General features: G+C 45.6%; 1 protein-coding gene across 1 annotated transcript; it reads left to right on the top strand.

Moving 5' to 3' along the window:
• Window positions 1–2,254: 2,254 nt before the first annotated feature.
• Window positions 2,255–20,459, top strand: Slc22a14 (solute carrier family 22 member 14). The gene is made up of 10 exons (XM_057768427.1): window positions 2,255–2,737; window positions 3,775–3,878; window positions 4,092–4,246; window positions 5,081–5,249; window positions 15,712–15,832; window positions 16,069–16,166; window positions 16,443–16,657; window positions 17,919–18,027; window positions 19,408–19,602; window positions 20,159–20,459. Exons 1-10 carry the CDS (start codon window positions 2,255–2,257, stop codon window positions 20,457–20,459), a joined length of 1,950 nt encoding a protein of 649 aa, XP_057624410.1.
• The last annotated feature ends 801 nt before the right edge of the window (window positions 20,460–21,260 follow it).

Raw genomic sequence — 21,260 nt, 5'->3', positions numbered from 1 at the left:
GATGGATAGATAGATAGACAGACAGATGATAGATAGGTGATAGATAGATATATAGATAGATAGGTGATGGATAGATAGATAGACAGATGATAGATACATAGGCAGATCACTTCTGTCACAGTGGCCAAATAGCTGATAGAAACAACTTAAAGGAAGAGAGGTTTGTTTTGGTCAAGGGTTGAGACCTTCTAGTCCACTCTGGTGGGAAGGGCATGGTGGAACACGTGGCATTGGCTAACCACATTGCTCTAGATCTATAGCAGATGGCAGCTAGAAGTAGGGGTCCAGCTACAACCTTCAAGGATTTGACCCTAGTGGCCTCCTTACACCAGCTGAACCCCAGCTCTGAAGGCTCCTCAGTCCTCAGAAAAGCACGGCTTTAAAAGTTTTGAAAATGAATTTGAGCTCACTTTTCCAGTTATGGTTACTGAAATCGCTTTGTCTGTCTTCTTCCTTAGATTGAACTGATTTCCCTTTAGTGAACAGTTATCCACCCATTGAAGTAACTGTAAATTTGTAGTAGGCAGGGTAGCTCCAAAGCCTTCACCTTACATGCTTTCTCAGTCACAGGAAGCACTGAAAAATATAGGTGCCTTCACTTTCCAAATAGCATATGCACACACACACAGACACATGCACACACACACACACACACACACACACACACCACACACCCTTGGAGGCCAGAGAGGTCGTTGGATCCCCTGGAGCGAGACTTCCAGGTGGTTGTGAGCCACCTGGCATGGATGCTGGGAACTGAACATCAGTCCTTTGTAAACGCAGCGTGTGCTCTTACCATTGGGCCATGTCTGCCACCCCTCCCCCCCGTCTTCTTTCCTCCTCCATAGTTTGACAGTCCCCTTGTTTCTTAGAAGAATCCATATTTGAAATTCTTGTACAGGCTTGTCATTTTGATTGACCTGTGTTTGCATCGCAGGCGGTCTCCCTGAGATCTTTTGTCAATTCCATCAGATTAGGCATCTTGCTTCTGTGCCCACTTAGTTCCCGACTGGCAATGCACATCTTTATTCTACCCTGGTTCTTCACACACCGCATGCAGGCTGGCTGTGCTCTCCATTCTCCTTTGGCTTGGCTTCAGCATCCTTCCTTGCCCCTGGGGTCCTAAGACTTAATTACAGTGTGTTTAACCACGAGTTTCAGCCATTATGCTTGAGAGAAGCTTCAGGTTTCCGCTATTGATTTATGGTTTTTAATTTTGAGAAAAATATGATTGTTGATTGCCTTTTCTGTTTCTCTTTCGAATTTCTGCTTAGGCCCATGCCACCGTTCACCTACCAAATCTTATTCCTGCCCCACGTGCTAGCTGCACATTCCAGCTAGCTGACTCTCAGGATTGAATATTTGTCTAACTTCCCTTCTAGTATTTTTATTTCAAGCAACCTTCTACCCCTTCTTAGACTTAGAAGTTAACCTGGGCTGTGAGCTGTTGTCATCTCATAGTGCCTTGCTTCTCAGACACAATGTTTGTTTGCCATTGGTGTTTGAGAATCTTGCATCCTCTGTTTGCAGAATGTTTCCACAGAAAAAGGGACTGCAGCATTCCCAACCCATAACCTCCCTAGTGCTGTGGAGGGGTTTTTGCTCCAAACGCAGGGTTAGGCTTAGAGTCTGCTCCTTCCTCTATCCCAAGGCAGTGTCCTGAGTACTGCTCACACCCTCCCTGCCCTTGCCTGCTGCACTGCTTTGTCTCCATGTGGCTGTCTCTGCCCCTTGTGCTGTGTTCCACAGTCCAGCCCTGGCTTCCAAGCCTTCTGGTAAGGGCACCAAAGCACTGCTTTTGGCCCCTCCCCCCAGTCCTTCCTGCTGCTGATTCAGGTGTTTGTTTTACTTCATTGTTTATTTACTTATTTGAAGAAGGGGATCCCTGGAGTTCCCAGCTGCCTTGGAAATTCCAGTGCTGCCTCAGGTGTGTGAGGAGCTCCCTGTGAGGGAGCTGTCAGTCAGAGAGTTGCTCAGGTGTGTGAGTAGCTCCTGGTGATGGAGCTATCAGAGAGTTCCTGGCATTCGCAGGGAGAACGTTCTCTAAAACATCCAAAATATCCATTGCACTGAAAATTGAATAGTTGAGCCAGGAGGAATGGATTATTCTAAATAAGAGACTTTGGAAGACCAGGAAGGGACCATGTACTCACTGATCCAAGGCAGAGGGTGTTTTCTGTTCCTTGGCTCCCATCCTGGGATCTGATGACGGGGAATAGTGACAGGGGACTTAACATCAGCCTTTCTTGAACAGATGGAGGAACACGATACCAGGAACACACACCGGCATGAGATTTCCATTCCTTCCCATTCCTGGTCCTTGGAGATGTTGTTACGCAAATTGAAGGCCACAGAGCTCAAGAGGGATGACAAGCTGGCCAGTCTTCTGGATGCTGTGGGGGAGTTCGGCACATTCCAGTGGAGGCTGGTGGCCCTCACCTTGATCCCCTATGGCCTGCTGTCCTTCTTCATGTTCTCAGATAGCTTCGTGCTCACTGCCCAGAAACCCTACTGTAACACCAGCTGGATCCTGAAAGTGGGTCCCAACCTCTCAGTGGCTGAGCAGATGAACCTGACCCTGCCCCGAGCACCCGATGGCAGTTTCCAGACCTGCCTCATGTATGTACCAGTGTCGTGGGATCTCGATTCCATCATCCATTTTGGCCTCAATTATACAGAAACATGCAGATATGGATGGATTTACCCTTATGCTGAGAAGCGCTCCCTGATCAATGAGGTATGATTTTGTCTCGTGTTGTGTTGACTATGGCTACCCAGAAAAGGAGACGGAGACAGGGGGCAATTGGCCTGAGCACATTCTGTATGGGAGCACCAGAAAAGAACCTGGGGTTCTTTTTTCCCAGCCCTGTGCCCTCCCTGTCTTAGGCAGGAAGCTAGAGTGCATTTTGGTGTAGAGACAGGCTTGCCACCTGTCCAGAGAATTGCTTATCATGTCGTGGCCCTTGTCTTCTGGTCAAGGAGAGACCCTTAGATGAAGGGCCCTTAGATGGGGCATAGGTAGCTGTGTGTAGGGTGTTTTACTTTGTTACCCCTGTATTCTCTCCCACATCTGGCAGACCTTGGATCTAAGCCTGGGTTGAGGCCGTAGAGGCACAGGGCAAGAGGTATGGGTCAGGAGGCAACCAAGCAGAATGCACAGAAGCTACAGATAAAAAAGAAAAAACTTGTGTTGGGCATTTCTCACAGGACTTCATACCCTGAGTTGAAATCCGGGTCTTTTTAGTCCATGGGAAGCTCTAAGTTGGAGCCCAGGAACAATATACGTTGCCTGTGTTTAATAAGTCCCCACCAATGTCCTTTGTGGCCCAATATCTTCACTTCCTCTATCCTGATTTAGATCCAGGATCTACCAGGTGCCGGACAGACGGAGTCCAGGGATAACAGAGTAAAGACACTGCATAGAACTACCTGTCCTTTTCCCTGAGTGTCAGTCATCTGCTTGAGGCAGTGGTTGTCAGCCTATGGGTTGCAACACCTTTGGAGGTCAAAAAACCCTTTATAGGGGTTTCATTTGAGATATACTGCAAATCAGTTATTTACACCATGACTTATAACAGTAGCAAAATCAGTTATGAAGTGGCAACAAAATTATTTTATGGCTGGGGTCACCACAGCATGTATTAACGGGCTGCAGTCTTAGAAAAGTTGAGAATCACTGACCTAAGGGTTCTCCTCAGGGTCAATCTCAGTCTCTTTTCCCCAAGGGCTAGGTCTGTGTGGAGTCTGTGAACAATGCCCTTGTCTTACCTGCAGTTTGACCTGGTGTGTGGCAATGAACCAAACAAGGAGAACATGCAGACTGTGTTTATGGCGGGCGTCTTGACAGGGTCTCTCTTCTTCGGGTTCTTATGTGACAAGTAAGTGTCCTGGGTTCCCACTGATCCGTAGGACACCCTGCATCTTTCTCAGGAGATGGCATAACCCATGAACTCTGAATGAATCTCAGTCTGGGGAAAGCAAATGGAGGGATGCTCCAAAGCCCTAGATAACCCAGGGCCTGGCCCAGGTACACCACTGTGGCTGCCCAGGGACGTGTGACCCTAGGTGGAATCTCCTCCTCACACCCACAGGATAGGCCGCTATCCCGTCTTCCTGATGTCACTGGCAGGCTTCCTCTTCTTCGGCTTCGGAACAGCCTTTGTGAAAAGTTTTAACCAGTATCTGTTCTTCCGCTTCACTGCAGCCCAGGCAGGTGTGGGCTACGCCATCAGCAGTGCATCTTTAGGTGACTGACTCGCATGGGGCAAGGTGGGATCGAGATAGGTTCAGTTCAAGAGGGAACAGGAGGCAGATAAAACCTAGTGGGGAAGGAATAAGAGGCTCCCCTCTTGGCTGTCCAGGGGTGTGAGGGAGTCAGAAGGAAGTGCCCCCAACCCTAATCCCCCACAGTATTGTCCTGTACCCCAAGTGTTCCTTCTCCTGCTACTTGTGTAACCTGCACCTTGAGAATCAAGGGAGCTGCTAAGCCCTCTATTGCTTTGCTCCTTTCATCCTGAGCCTCACAGAGGTAGCCAACTTGTTCAGGGCCACACAGCAGGAAGCAGCTGGGGCTTCTACCCCAGGAGCTGTGTGATGCTAACACCTGAATGCATATACAGCCATACCTAGACTCAAACATATTCTGTCATTTTCCTGGAGCTCTCTGACTCCTCTTCCCATGGAGAATCTGTTGGCACACACCCAAACGGAACTACCCATCTACCGAGCCTCAGGCCAAGGAGGTCAAAGCAGCAAAGCACTCCAAGATGGGTGGTTCCTGGTCTCAGCCCTCGTCAGACCCCTTGATAGGCCCTGAACAAGTTAGGCAGAAGTTTTAGAGGGAGTGGTTTGAGCAGAAGAAATGGAAGGGCATATGTGGGTCTGAGGAGTTTCATCAAGAATTGGGGTGTGCCATGGGAGATGCAGATAGTCCAGCTCTGAGAAAGATCTGGAACAGGCAGAAGACACTTTCTGCTCTGAACTCACGTCCAGGGAAGGGGGGGCATGCCCACCAGCTGCTTGAATGGCCAGCCCGGGGACTGCAAACTGACCACATTTTGTTCTCATGTGCTCTGCACAGTCATGGAGTGGCTTGTGGGCGAGCACCGGGCCCATGCGATCATCCTGCAGCACTGCTTCCTGTCCTTAGGGATCATTTTCCTGTCAGGAGTTGCCACCAAGGTTTTCCACTGGAGGCTCGTGTTCTTGCTGGCTGGCGCGCCCTTGTTTCCCATCATCTCCAATATCTGGTGAGCAAACCAACACAGGGAGTACAGGGGAGTGGATCTCATAGGTGCTAGTAAAGGGGGTCACGGAAGTGGGTGGGCGATGCATGACCTGAGAAGGAACCAAAGCCGTTCACCACCCTCAGAGAAGAGCCTGAGAGCTGGTCAGACAGTGGGAGTGACAGAGGTTCAAAGACAGGCAAGGGTCAAGGTTAAAGCTGTGAGACCGAAATTTTGGGATGGTCATGCTCAACTTCTTGAGTTGAATTTACTGGAAGAGAGCCGGAAGTTGAAGCTGAGTAAATGGTGTCCCCCAAGAAATGACCCTTCAGGGGAAAAGGGAAAGAGGTTCTTGTGCTCAGCTGAGGCATGGTCAAGCTTTTTGTGGTTTTTAGATGTGGGGACCACAGACAGCAACCTAAGGTGAGGCTGTGACGGTACCATCATGTAACAGAGTGTGGAAAAACAAGTTGGGGGGCAAGCAATATGCTAGCTGTCTGAAGAGAGGGGAATCAAGTCTGAGAAGGAGCTATGAGACAAGAAATGAACTACTCTAATGCGTAGATGGAAGTTTTCATCCCACCTGGTCCCTCAGCCATTCAGTTCCAAAGAAACACACAGAGGCTTATATAAATTATAAACTGTTTGGCCTATTAGCTCAGGTTCATTATTAGGTAGCTTTTACAACTTAAATTGAAGTATAATTCTTGTTTATGTTTTGCCACATGATTTGGTACCTTTTCTTAGTACAACATTCTCATCTTGCTTCCTCTGCATCTGGCTGGTGACTGTCTTTCTGCCATTCCTCTTCCCAGAATTCTCCTAGTCTGGTTGCCCCAACTATACTTCTTGTGTGGATACAGATCAATCAGTATTTTATTAAACCAATGCAAGTGATAAATCTTTACAGTGTGCAAGAACATTATCCCACAGCTCTGATGGGCATCAGGAGAGGGTAGAGGTAAGGTACATAGGAAATGGGTAAGGCATTGGGACCTGGGATGTGACCCCAGCCTGCCTGTCTTCAGAGCCTCTGACTATACCTGCCGCACCATACACAGGGTAAGTATGAGAAAGGAGGAAATGGAGCACTACAGGGGACAAGTAAGTGACTTGGGACCTTTCCAGTCCTGCACAAGTTAGGGACCAACCTTGACAGTCCTCCAGATATCAGTGAGTGTGGGTGGTAGCTAGTGCCAGGTAGCATGTGTTTCTTGTGTATCTGGGACAGCTTGACCTTAAGGGTCAAAAGATTTAAAACTCTTAAGGATTCTTTTAAAATGTTATTAATACAGTGTGTAAGGAGAGGCGGCTTGTTTGTCCCGGCCACCCGGCTAGCTTACATCCAAAATAACCACCCAGAAACTGTATTGATTAAAACACTGCTTAGCTATTAGCTCTAACTTTTTATTGGCTAACTCTTACATATTAGTTTAACCCATATCTATCCATCTGTGTATCACCATGAAGTCATAGCCTACCAGAAAAGTTTCAGCACATCTACCTCCAGCTACAGATCCATGGCGTCTCTCTGACTCTGCTTTCTTCTTCCCAGAATTCATTTCTCTTTTCTCCGCCTTTAAGTTCTGCCCTGTCAGCTAGGCCAAGGCAGTTTCTTTATTCATTAACCAATGAAAGCAACACATGAACAGAAGGACCTCCTACACCAATACAGATAAGCCCAGCGTGCACCATGTCTGCCTTGCAAATGTGAGGACCTGACATCGGGCCTCAGCATCTCGTGGCACTGAAAGCTTTTATCCCAGTACTGAGGGGACACAGACAGGAGGACCCCTGATGCTTGCTCGTCAAGTCGGATTAGTATTGTTAGTTAGTCCCAGGCACTGGTGAGAGACTCTACTTCAAAAATAAACTCTTTGGTGTTGTGGGAAATCCTTCTTTATATGTGTTGCTTTTATTGGTTAATGAATAAAGCTGCTTTTGGCCAATAGCTTAACAGAATATAGCCAGGCTAGAAAAGATATATATATATATATATATATATATATATATATATATATATATATATAGAGAGAGAGAGAGAGAGAGAGAGAGAGAGTAGGTGAAGTCAGTGAGAAGCCATGTAGCTGTTCACAGCAGACCGACATACCAGAACCTAGCTGGTAGGCCACAGCCATGTGGCAATACAAGAATTAATAGAAATGGGTTAATTTAAGATATAAGAATTAGCAAAATCTTTAACAAATGGTGCTGGCAAAATGGATGTCAGCCTGTAGAAGAATGAAAATAGATCCATATCTATCACCATGCTCAAAACTCAAGTCCAAATGGATTAAAGACCTCAATATCAGTCCGAACACACTGAACCTGATAGAAGAGAAAATGGGAAGTACTCTACAACACATGGGCACAGGAAAACACTTCCTACGTACAACCCCAGCAGCACAGACATTAAGGGCATCATTGAATAAATGGGACCTCCTGAGACTGAGAAGCTTCTGTAAAGCAAAGGACACTGTCACTAAGACAAAAAGGCAACCCACTGACTGGGAGAAGATCTTCACCAACCCCGCAACAGACAAAGGTCTGATCTCCAAAATATATAGAGAACTCAAGAAAGTAGACCGTAAAGGGCTAATCAACCCAATTAAAAAATGGGGCACTGAGCTGAACAGAGAATTCTCAACAGAAGAAGTTCGAATGGCCAAAAGACATTTAAGGTCATGCTCAACTTACCTAGCGATCAGGGAAATGCAAATCAAGACAACTTTAAGATACCATCTTACACCTGTCAGAGTGGCTAAAATAAAAAACACCAATGATAGCCTTTGCTGGAGAGGTTGTGAAGAAAGGGGTACACTCATCCATTGCTGGTGGGAATGCAAACTTGTGCAACCACTTTGGAAAACAGTATGGCGTTTTCTCAGGAATTTCGGGATCCACCTACCCCTGGACCCAGCAATACCACTCTTGGGAATATACCCAAGAAATGCCCTATCATACAACAAAAGTATATGCTCAACTATGTTCATAGCAGCATTGTTTGTAATAGCCAGAACCTGGAAACAACCTAGATGCCCTTCAATGGAAGAATGGATGGAGAAAGTATGGAATATATACATATTAGAGTACTACTCAGCAGTAAAAAACAATGACTTCCTGAGTTTTGCAGGCAAATGGATGGAAATATAAAACACTATCCTGAGTGAGGTGAGCCAGACCCAAAAAGAGGAACATGGGATGTACTCACTCATATTTGGTTTCTAGCCATGAATAGGGGACGTTGAGCCTATTATGCGTGATCCTAGAGAAGCTAATTAAGAAGGTGAACCCAAAGAAAAACATTTAGGCGATGAAAGGAGACAGAGACAAAGACCCACATTGGAGCACCGGACTGAAATCTCAAGGTCCAAATCATGAGCAGGAGACAGAACACGAGCAAGGAACTTAGGACCGCGAGGGGTGCACCCACACACTGAGACAATGGGGATGTTCTATCAGGAACTCACCAAGGCCAGCTGGCCTGGGTCTGAAAAAGCATGGGATAAAACCGGACTTGCTGAACATAATGGACAATGAGGACTACTGAGAACTCAAGAACAATGGCAATGGGTTTTTGATCCTACTGCACGTACTGGCTTTGTGGGAGCCTAGGCAGTTTGGATGCTCACCTTACTAGACCTGGATGGAGGTGGGTGGTCCTTGGACTTCCCACAGGGCAGGGAACCCAGATTACTCTTAGGGATGATGAGGGAGGGGGACTTGATGGGGGAGGGGGAGGGAAATGGGAGGTGGTGGCAGGGAGAAGGCAGAAATCTTTAATAAATAAATAAACAATAAAAAGAAAAAAAAAGAATTAGCAAAAATATGCTTAAGCTATTGGCCAAACAGTATTGCAATAAATACAGATTACCGTGTGATTATTTGGGTCTGAGAGGCCTAGAAGCGAATGAGCAGCCTCCAACTAAAAATTGGCATGAATGTGGTCAAGTATATCCACTTAGACACCTGAGAGATCTTGGAAAGATATTCTAGATACAAAAAAAAAACAACAAAAAACAAAAACAAAAAACCAGAGTTTAATGTAGCTTATTGCTGTTTCTTGGCAGAAAGCAGAGACATGGCTCCTTTAAGAGGTTTCCTGACTAGGCTTTAGCAGTAAAAGCTACCAACTTCTTTAAAAATGGTGGCTTCCTGGTTCACCAGCAGGAACGGCTCTGACTCTGTCGGGAGGTCTAGCTAAGGAGCATTTGAAAGGGGTTTGTGAACAGAGTACTACAACTTGTAACTCACTATGTGCCTGAAAATGGGGCAATGTGCATGACTCTCAGAGGCAGTGAACATGCCTTTACCATTTTGGAAGGCAGGACCAAGAAGTTGGTCCTAGCCACCCCTGCTTAGCATAAAAAATAAAAGCAGCCATGATCAGAAAGGGATTGCAGATAAAGACAGATTCAGATAAAAAAGAAAAATGACCTCTAAATGAGTCACAGTGTTGGATAAATGTACATAGGCTTGAGAGAGAGAAGAAAAAGAGTAAAGAGACAGTAAAAGTAATATAACAGATTAAAATTGTACAAAAATTAATAAAAATAAGCCACATAAAGATAGAATATACACAGAGAGACAGAATTATGAATGTTATTGTGTTTTCTTTGAATTTTTGACTGCAGAGAGACATTTCATTGTACAGCTGCTAAGCTAAACCAACATATATATTTAAACCAATATATATATATATTTATATATATATAAATTTTTAAAGGTATCTTTACTTCAAAATTTGGTTCTAAGGACATGTTCCTTTAGAAAAGAGATTCTACTTTTATTTCCACAGAAGATGAGAACCTGTGGATTCCTTACAGACTAATATGGTTTGATGGACCAAGATCCCCAAAAAGATGTTTGTAAACCTCCCCCCACCAATACTTTGCCCCCCCAAAAAGCAGAAAACAGTTTGGAGAGAACTACACCCAAATTCCCTAAATGTTTGCTTCCTTTTAAAGGTGGATATGCTATTTATAGATTTACATTGGTATGGATCTTGGTTTACTGATAGAAATTTAAGGTCTATTTTGTTATATGTGTATTTATGCTCTTGTGTTAAGGTATTGTGTTTGTGCAGCTCATTTAAAATGTAATGTATAGTTAAGAAATAGAAGTTAATAGATAGTCATATATAACAGTCAAGCTTGTAGCCATGTTAGGTTTTCTAGATGTACAGAGATAAATTTGAGATGCATATTTATTCTTCAAATCTCTCAAAGACTAACAGATTATGGCATTTAAAATGTTTTAAGAACTTAAGACTTTTCATGAAAATGAGACACATCTGCTTCTGGCAGCACCAATTACTTCAAGAGGATGATGGGCATCAAAGAGGCTCCTTATGGAGTTTGTTAGTCATTTGGGCAAGAAACTGCTCTTGCCTGGGCTGCTTGATTTATGCTCTATAAACTGGACATGCAGGACCTACAGAAAAATGCCTGCTAAATTTGCCTAAAGAAGGCAAGACAGTCCTTCAGGGTATTGCTTCATGAAAGAGTCTGCCAGACATTCTCAGGACACAGAAGAAAGATCTGATGGACTTTGCCATTACGAGTCAGAACAGATCTTCAAATTTCTGGCTTCATGGAAAAGTCTGCTGGATACTATGGGCCTGTAGGCTGAAGAGGGTACCCCGATGTAACAGAAGAACTTTGGTTGACTGTCCAGGCAGTGAGATGTCCCTGTAAATTCTTGAGTTTTGGAAGTTGCTTACAATGCACTTCCTGTTTACTTAGATAATATTAAATCCATCTAGAGTTTTGATGGAGTTGAAGAATAGATAGTTATAGTTATAGTTTTCCTTAGTTATGATAAAAGATAAAGTAGATAGAAATATTGTAACTGTAATTCTGGCTTGATACCTATTTTGTTATATGTAATTTTACTATGTTAAAGTTAAAACCTTCCTTTTTATTTGGACAGAAAAGGGGAGATGTGTGAAGTCCTTCTGTATATGTTTTGCTTTTATTGGTTAATGAATAAAGTAGCTCCTTTGGCCTGTGATAGGGCAGAATAGAAATAGGCAGGAAAACTAAACTGAATGCTGGGAGAAATAAGGTGGAGTCGGTGAGAAGCCATATAGCCACCACTGGAGACAGATGCACCAGAAACTTGCTGGTAAGCCACAGCTATGTGGTGATACACAGATTAATAGAAATGGTTTAATTTAAGGTGTAAGAACTCACTAACAATATGCTTAAGCTATTGGCCAAACAGTATTGCAAATAATATAATTTCTGAGTGATTATTTCATGGTCCAGGCAGCCTCCCAGGAATGAACGAGTGTCTTCTGTCAACAGGTTGGTTCTTGAGAAGTGACACCTAATGTTGACTTCTGGCTTCCACATGAATGCACACATACACATACATTGCCACACACATAAACACATATACACCCACTACATACAACCTCCATACAAGGGTTACTAATATAATATGTAAATATTATTAAAAACTAAATAATGCCAGTAAGTTTGGGATGACAAGTTCCTAGTTTCTCCTCTCTCCCTCCGGATCCTCCCGATCCTTTCCCAGAATTCCCTCCTGAGGTCTTTTAGTCTTTCTCCTGGCTGCTGTGCTTGCTTAGAGCTGATGTTGTCTTCAGAGGGCTGAATTCTCTGTGGCATAATTTTCTTCAGCCCCTTCCTTCAGACATGTTCTTTTAACTAATCCTTCCTCAATACCTGACATATGTTGGAAAGGTTCCATCTCTTTCCAGCCACTCTTCCATATAAGAATAAATGTCACTTTGATAACTAAGAATAAGGATGTACCTCAGTAGTAGAGAGCTTGCCTAGCATATACAAGACCCTCAGGCTTCATTACTGCCCTGAAAATAACAGCACCTGGACCCCACCCCCAGTGTCTGACCAGAAGCTGGACCCCACCCCCAGTGTCTGAGCAGTAACTGGACCCCACCCCCAGAGTCCAGTCAGTCCAAGTGCCCCACCCCCAGTGTCAGACTGACAGCTGAACCTTATTTCCACTGTCTGTAACAGCAGGCCTCAGTGGAGTCTATTAATCTACACGCCTAATGTTTCCAACGGTGATTCTAACTCACAGGCCACAGTGTGGGACCCACTCTGTTAGGTGGTTTTCCTCCAAGGATTCCCTAATCCAAGTAAACACTGATTCTAGCTGTTATACTCTTCAACAAATCTGGAGACTGGAACTTTTGCCTTTTAAAAAATAGTTTTATTATCGAAGGATGGTGACATACACATTTAATCTCAGCACCTAGGAGGCAGAGGCAGGTGGATCTCTGTGTGTTCAACGCCAGCCTGGTCTATAAGAGCTAGTTCCAGGACAGCTAGGACTATTACACAGAAAAACCCTTGTAACAAGAAGGGGCCTGCTTGTTGGGCTTTCTGTCCCACCTGATACCCCATTGCTGGCAAGCCTCAAAGAAAATCACACAGAGATTCCCAGAAGTTATAAAACTGATTGTCCCATTAGCTCAGGCTTCTTATTAGCTCTTGACATATATTAACCTACTTTCTGAACTATTTTAGCCATATGGCTCGGTGTCATTTTCAGCTGACAGGACACATCCTGCTTCCTTGGTGGTCTGCACAGGACTGGGAGGAATCAGTTTCCTCCTGCCCAGAATTCTCTTGTTCTCATTGCATCACCTCTACTTTCTGTCTTGTTTTCCCGCCCATAACTTCCTACCTGGCCAATCAGCATTTTTTAAAGCATGATTGACAGAATACAGACAATTCTCCTGCACCAAACTCTGTCTCCAAAAACAAAAACTAAACCAAAAAAAAAAAAAAGGAAAAATTTTTCTCGAGATTATATCATAATTACATTCTTTCCCTTTCCTTCCTTGCTATCACTGTTTGAAGAATTTCCCTTCAGTCCCCAGGTTCTTTATGTCTTCAGGCCCCTCGGTACTTTTAGCATAAACTACCAAGGAAATGGAGCAGCCCTACCTGTGAGAACATGTATCTAGGGTCCTCTAGAGCTAGCACAGTCTACCATTCCTCTAAATGCACTGTACAGCAATGGCTTTGTGGGCTGCTATGGTGATGAGATCTCGAATCATCTGGGAGACATGCCTCTGAGGGATTATCTTGATTAGTCAAGATGGTAAGATCAGCCCACTGGGGGTGGCATCATTCTCCGGGCTGGGATCCTGGATTGTATAAAAAGGAAAACGTACAAGGACCCATTGTCCCACTTCTGACTTCAGATGTGACATGAACAGTTGCCTAAGGTTCCTGCCATCGTGACTTCACCACCACGGTGGACCCTTGAACTCTGACACTTTCTTCCTTAAGTAGCTTTAGCTGGACATTTTATTATAGAAATGAGAAAAGTAACGAATATTGCTGCCTTTGGGGCAAAATTCCTGAGATTGAACCACGCTGTGTGATCTGTCTTTATAACCTTTGGATGAGTCTTGTAACTTTCTAAGCTTTCTGAGGTGTCTCCTCCTCCTCCTCCTCCTCCTCCTCCTCCTCCTCCTCCTCCTCCTCCTCCTCCTCCTCCTCCTCCTCTTCCTCCTCCAGGAGAGAGTATTTCAATTTGGAAGACATGACTGCAACAATAAGGATATATTAATTACAATTCACATTCCTACGATGAAATCCCTGCCAAAAGCAACCTAAGGAAGGAAGGAAGGTTTATTTTTGATTGACAGTTACAGGGTAGAATTTATCATGGCAGGAGCTAAGGCAGTTAGCATATTGTGTCCAAGTCAGTAGGTAGAGGCAGAGAGGAGAGTGGAAGAGGGAGGAAGGAGAGCTGATCTTCAGCTCACTCTCTCTTTTTTATTCAGTCTGGGAACCCGGCCAAAGGGATGCTGCCCCCATTTAGGGTGGCTATCACCAGCTCAACTAACCTAATGTAGAAATTTCTTTACAGGCATGCCCAGAGGCATATCTCCTAGGTGACTGTGTATTGACTGGGTTTCTGTCCCACCCCAAAGAAACACACCGAAGTCTACATTAATTATAAAACTGTTTGGCACGGAGGTTCAGGCTTCTTATTACCTCTTATAACTTACATTAGCCCATTATTCTTGTCTATGCTAGCCACATTGCTTGGTACCTTATTCAGCGAGGCAGTCACATCTTACTTCTGTGACTGGGTCATGACTGCAGAGTCTGCTTCCTTCTTCCCAGAATTCTCCTGTTTTCATTGACCCAACTCTACTCCTATCTTGTTGTTCTGCCTATACTTCCTGCCTGGTTACTGGCCAATCAGCATTTTATTAACATACACTTGACAGGTTACAAACCATTGTCCCACAGCACTCACCCCCCCACTTTTTTAAGGAACAAGAACTCTGAATCTAATATCCTTTGTTTAACTTTTCTCCTGACCATTATCCATAACAACTTGTAACAAACATTCTAAACTAAGGAAAATGTACATAGTCCATTTTTCTGGGAATGTGGGCATAGTTTTCCAAGCTACTTCCTGCTGGTTGGGGTCTCTGATAATCTTATGGGGACCTAAAGAAAATTGAGAAATATCATCAAGTCATGACTGGAGTATCCTGTGAGGCTTGATCATCTCAGGCAGCAGTCTTGAATCTGTTCTGGATGTAGAACTCAGACAGACATCAGGGCCATCTGTTCTTACCAGGGATTTCTTAGATGGTCTTCCTTGATCAAACCTGATTTTTCTTAACTCAGAATGAATCCACAACCTCTCATTTGCTGTGGAAACAAAAGCAAATCCTCTTCTCCAAAGTAAAATACCTTTATACTTCAGTTTTGAAGTCAAAGTATTTTCAAAATTCCAAGCCAGCATTTCCCTCTGTCTTCCTCTTGTCTAGTTTTTCTGCCAAATCATACACATTGTCTGCCCTTTGCAGCTTCTCTGTTTGCTGTGGACAGGTTCTCTTTGGGCAGTCAGCTAGGCTTCAGTTGCATGTCCTGTGACCCACAGCAACGACCATGCAACTGCCTCTGCAGTGTTCAGACAGCTCTGCTCCATACCACCACTGTCAGGGATCGCAACCTATTTCTAGTCCGCTAGCCTTGTGGGAGGCATCCCTGTGTTCATGTGGTAAACCATATTCATCAAGGCAGGAATGCCAGCACATACTACCACATGGAGGAAGATGGCCAGCTAAGATTTCTACATGGAAGTTCCACTCTGAATCATCTTTGCTGCTTTCTGTAAAAAAATAAATAAATATATTGTATGTAAGTGTGTTCACATATTTGCAGAAGACAGAGAAGTCAGTTTTCTTAGGGCAGGAAGCAGAACTGGGAGGTGATTGGGGTAGTTAAAGAGACCACAGGGCAAAGGGATCAAGAGACTGACTGTTATCACTAAACAGGGGGGTTTGTGGAGGCTTGAAAGAAGGTTTGGCTGCCACCAAGGAGCAGAAGGCGTCTTGAGGTTGGTGGTGCCTAAAGGTTCCTTGGTCACATGCTGATACAGATGGCCACAGCTGAGGAATCTCAGCTGGAGTTGGGGCATCCTGGAATTGTGAAGTAAAAGAGAGGTGGTCACACAGGGTTGTCCGAGAATCCCCAAGGTGGCTGATGATCAAAGGGAAGGTGGACGAGGCCAAAAAGGTTCTGTGTTATGCAGCTGAGGTGAACAAGAAGAACATCCCTTTAAATCTACTGAATGAGGTAAGAAACCTTGGGCCAAGAGTGGGGCCATGGTTGCAGACTGTGGGAAGGCCTCTTTCCTCATCCTCTCATGGGATCTTAGTCTACTGCTTCAGAATGATGGCAACACAACTGAGCCCTGCCTGCCAATCCAGAGAGTGGCCATCACTGGGGGAGGGACAGGCCTTGCCTGGTGTTTGTGGGTAGAGAGCAAGCTGGGGTCCCATCTGCCATTGGCTGGCTTTGTTGTCTTGTAGCTGCAGCTGCCGGCAAAGAAGGTGAAGAAGGTCTCAATCCTGGACTTCCACACCAATCAGCACCGTTTCAAGGTGGTCTTGACCATGGCCTGTGTGTGGTGAGTGTCTGGGGCTGCCATCAAACTCAGGAACGGCATGGAGGTTGGTCAGGCCGAGAGCCAGGCCTGTCTAGGTCATTCCTACCACACACGTCTTCTCTCTGCCTCCGTTCAATTCCTCCTAAACTCAATCCTCCCCTCCTCTCTTCCTCTTCCCATTTCTCTTCCATCCACTTCTTTCTACTTTCTCTTCTCTTTCTCTTTTGCTGTTCCTCCCACCATTCTATCCTCCTCCTCCTTTCTCTCTCCCTTGCTTTTTTTGTTCTTCTGTTCCAGGTTTTCCATCAGTTACATCTATTTCACACTGAACCTCAAGTTGAAGGATTGTGAGATAGAGACCTACCTCATACAAATAATCCCAGGCATTCTGGAGGTGCCGGCCCGGCTGTATTGCATTGTTCTACTGGAGAATTTGGGGAGAAAGTGTACCCTCTTCGCGAACCTCATCCTGGCTACCATCTCGTGTTTCTTCCTCCTTTTCCTTACTCAAGGTATAACCTGCCAGGAAGGCTGCCTCCACTCCGGTCTCTTCCTGGGCTTCCTAGTGTCTCTTATCTTGGCTGGCTAGAAAGCACATGGCAGGTGGCTTCCTGCATGTATCATTTTCCATCCCCCAAGACAGCAGTATCCACATTCAGAGTCCTGAGAGAGGAACTCAGGCTATCCCCAAAGTAGTTATCCTTGTATATGAGGGCAGGCGGTCTCTGGGACTCCATTCCAGTCCACACCGGAAGCAGATCTAGTGGGTAAATGAGAGTAGATGGTGGCAGAGTCTTCTTTGAACTCACGCCCCAGGCCGTGCCTCTCATATGCAGCCTTTGATTGGCAAGCATTCCCGGCTACCTATGCTGTCTAGGATAATCTATTCATGGGACATTGGGGTGGTGGCAACCTGGACCTGTGCCAATATTCTTGTTCAGAGGGATTTCCCAGGGTCTCGTTGCCTGGCTCCTGGTGTCTGGTATTATTGCCACCAACTCAAAGATCCCTGGGCAGTGAACCCGGGTCAGTCTGTGGGGCCAGAGTGCACAGAGCTATGGTGCCCCACCAATGGCCAAGGCCTAGTGGGGGGCTGCAATGCATGCTTCCAGAAGGAGCTCCCTTCTTTCTCTCAGAGAAACTCTCGGCATCCTCCTGACATTATCAGATATTGATTAGCTACAACAGAATGAAACTTTCTTAGGTTTCTATAGCCTGGTGTTTATTGGTATTGACATTATTGTTGCTGTTACACAGAGCACTGAATCTAGCTGGCAGATTTACAGATCTCATGTGTAGGCAAGAAACTAGGCATAGGATTCTGGAGATAGAAGTCTGAGGGTTGGAGTCATGGCTCAATTTTTGAAGCACTTGCTGCAGAGACATAAAGAGTTGACTTTGGTTACCCTGCACTCAGGACAGTATGTCTCATAGTCTGCCTCTTGGGGAGAAAGAGACAGGAGAGTTTCGGGTTTGCTGCCCAGCTAATCTCTCTGAATCAGCAAGTTTCAGGTTCATTTGGAAACTCTATCTTCCCCCAAATAGGGTTTGGCCTGCCCCAAGCCCTGTTCAACTCTCCCATGGTAGTAACTTCAGGACTGGCCTGGCCTATGCAGATCAACTCTTCCTCTGGCTGAATGTCTGAGTCTGCTGGCTAGGTGACTAAGTGGTAGGGGTGGGCCATTCAGTTGCCTTTGGTAAGGGACTGAGAGAAGGCTGCAAGGCCCCAAGGTAGGGTGGCCCAAGACTCAGGTCCCTGCTTTCTTCTCCCAGAGCTGAAGTCGATGATAATCTTGATGCTTGTGCTTGGACAGTTTAACGTGGCAGCCAGTGTCACTGTGTTCTTCATCTACACCTGTGAGCTCCTCCCCACTGCCCTCAGGTATGGAGTGTGGTGGGCTGAGGGGAAGGAGAGGGATGGGACAGTGCCAAGACAGCATTTGCCATAAAACAGTCGCTGTGTTAAACACGGTGTGCATGGGTTGGCTCACTCAGCTCTTGTCAGAAAACAAAACCCAAATGCTGTCCATCATCTGCCTTCTTCCAGTTGACAAAGCCAAAGTCAGGAAAGGCCCCTGTTGTCAGTCATGCACAGCGGGTAGCAGAGCTGGCATTTGTAAAGGATGATGTCTTAGTTTCTTTATATGTCACTGTGATCCAATAACCGTGGCAAAAGTAACTTACAGAGAGGGAGTGTGTCCTGGCTCTCAGTTCAAGGAAACAGATCATTTATGGTAGGGCGAGCAAGGCAGAAGGGGCTAGAAGCACCTGACTGCATGACCGCACAGTCAGGAAGCAGCGATGCTTGCATGCATGCCCTGTCACTGCTTTCTCCCTTTCCTCACTTGCATAGTCCAGGATCCCTGCCAAGGGAATGGTGCCGCCCATAGTGGGGAAGGCTTCCCAGCCCAGGTAACCTGATCCCCTGCAATCATGTTCAGAAGTCAGTCCAGGTGATTCTAGATTCTGTCCGATTGACAAGGAATATGACCATATCGTGGGGTCTGACTCTAGACCCTGCCTGGTTCCTGGTCCTCAGTTCTTTCTATTGCTGTGGTAGATGCTGAGACCAAAAGCATCTGGGGAAAGGAGGTTTTGCTTCACCTCACAGCACACCTTCACGGGGAATTCAGGAGAGGATCCTGAGGACAGGAACTAAATCTGAAGCCATGGTGGAATGTGGCTTCCGTGCTCATTCCTCATGGATTCTTTAGTTTGTTTTATTATACACCCCAGGACCACCTTTCCCAGGGATGGCACAGCTCACAGGGAGCTGGTCCCTCCCACATCACATCATCAGTCAAGGAAATGCCCCCACACTTGCCCATAGGTAAATCTGAAGGGGACATTTTCTCAACTGAGGCTCTCTCTTCCCAAATGAGTCTAACTGTGCCAGGATGACAAAACTAACCAGCCCACACCAGGTACCTGTAATGAGTTTGTGTTACCCTGAGGTTCTGCCTCTTCTGCCACGGAGTTCCTGGTGATAGAATCCCCATCTTTCTGACTCCTGGGCTGTATCCTTTCCTCACGTGATCATATATTAGTATGATGTATACATGATTAATAACTCTTTGACTCTGGATATCCAAGAAGGCAGCCCAGGGGAAATAACTACCCCTCTTAATTCAATAAAGAACTAGGTTCTTCCATGTCACACACTGGGATGGAACGGGGTAAAGAGCAGAAGGTATGATTTTAGGTAGCTTCTCTCTTTCACTGTACCCAGCCTCTGAGCCTCAGTTCTCAACTCTGCTTTCAGGTCCACAGGTCTGGGAATGGTGTCTCTAGCCTTCTCAGCTGGAGGCATCTCAGCTCTGGCAGTCTACAACCATATCAAAACACAGCTGCCTGTATTATTCTGCTGTCTCTGTTGTGTTTTGGCCTTGTGTTTCTCCTCCTTGGTGCCAGAAACAGGAAACCAGCCTTTCCGTGATAGCATGGAGTACCGTTCAAGGTAGATGAGTAGGGTCTGCTTGTCACAAGTGCTGGGAATTTAGAGTATGCCAAATATTGTCCATCCCAATGACAGATCACCCTGTTCAAAGCCGTCTCCCCAGGTCTTCTGGATATGATCACAGGCCTGGGTCCAGCTTAGGTCCTGTCAGTTCTCCCCCTCTGTTTGGCTTTCCTTGCCCATAGAGCGTCCCTTTGCCCTGCCCCATATGCCTGTCTAGACTGGGTTATTATTTTTGGAGACAAGGGAACTAAGGTGACATAAATTCTTTCAGTGTTAGGACCTTTTCTCCTGAAGGGTGTTTGAGAAAATTAAACCTAATTGTAAAAGATCTATCATGTGACAGGCATTCAGTGGAAGCTAGTTACAGAGACGCTGAGAAAAGCTCCAAAATTCCGGGAAAGAAAGGGATCTAGTGGGGTCAGGAGATGGAGTCAGCCTGATCCTGAAGATCCAAGACCAGGTTTAGCTGGGGACCTAGATGAATGAGAAAGCCCATCTCTCCCAGAAGAGATTATGATTGAAAATGTCTCGTGCTTTTTCTCAGCATCAACAGAGAGTCTATTGACTCCAAGAGGAAAAGCCAGGACGTCACTGAAATGATGCTATCTGAGGAGTCAATGTCTGACATCTCGGTTGACGAAGTGGCAAAGAATACCATTCTCAATGCCCTGCCGCTAAAATCCGAAGCAAGTGGGTCCTCTGACACAGACTTGAAGGAACCCAGCAACGTGGTTGATGAAGTGGCAAAGATTACCATTCTTAATGCAATGCCTCTAAAATCAGAAGCAAGTGGATTCTTCAACACCGACTTGAAGGAACCCAGCAATGGGAAACAACCCAGTCCAGATCCCTGAGGGCCAGGTTCCCCAGAACATTGTGGTTTGGACTTTACTGCCTGGGTAGAGGGAAATGGATTCCAAGTCTCAAATTCTAGGCCTAGTCTGGCTTCTGGGAAGAATCTGTCCTTCTCTAAGGCCAGCCCTCAGGAGCTAAAAATAGCCCCTTGTATAGGAGGAGTTAAGTTGTGATTCATCCAATAAAATATCATGTTTTCCTTGAGATGGTTCTGTCAAAGTTGTCATGACAACTCAGAGGATACAGCCTAGGTAGGTATGGGGTAGTGGTTAGATAGGCAAACAAGGCTTTTCAGGATCTTTGGCTAAATCCTCAGGGACAGCAAATAATTCTCTAGATGGAGTGGGTGTGGGGTGGGCAATCTCTCTGTGGTTCAGAGCAAGAACAAGGGTATCAATCATAACCTCTAGCCCAGCCATCAGCTCAATGCCAGGCCGAGGTCGGAACTGATCATGGTCTGGACGGAATGTGAGGGATTACCATCACTTAGGCCAGTCTCACCTCTTCCCCCTTGGATTCCCAATAAGTATGACGTTAAAGATTACCCACCATGGACTTTATCCTGAGAGACGTCCTCTAAGAACTTCAGGGAAGCCGACCTCTGACCTCCACCACCCCAAGAAAAAGTCCTTGGGACATTTTGTGTTAATTGTCAACTTGACACAATCTCGAATCAGCTGGAGATCATGTCTGCAGGAGAGGATCTCGATCAGGTGAGTTGCCATGGGAACTCTGCCTGCTGTATGTGGTACCCATTCCTTGAGCTGGGTCCTGAACTGCATGTAGAAAGGTTAGCGGAG

This window comes from Chionomys nivalis, chromosome 4 (assembly GCF_950005125.1).
Source record: "Chionomys nivalis chromosome 4, mChiNiv1.1, whole genome shotgun sequence".
NCBI classification, from domain to species: Eukaryota; Metazoa; Chordata; class Mammalia; order Rodentia; family Cricetidae; genus Chionomys; species Chionomys nivalis.
Note: the sequence above shows the minus strand (reverse complement) of the source record. Positions and strands in the feature narration are given on the sequence as shown.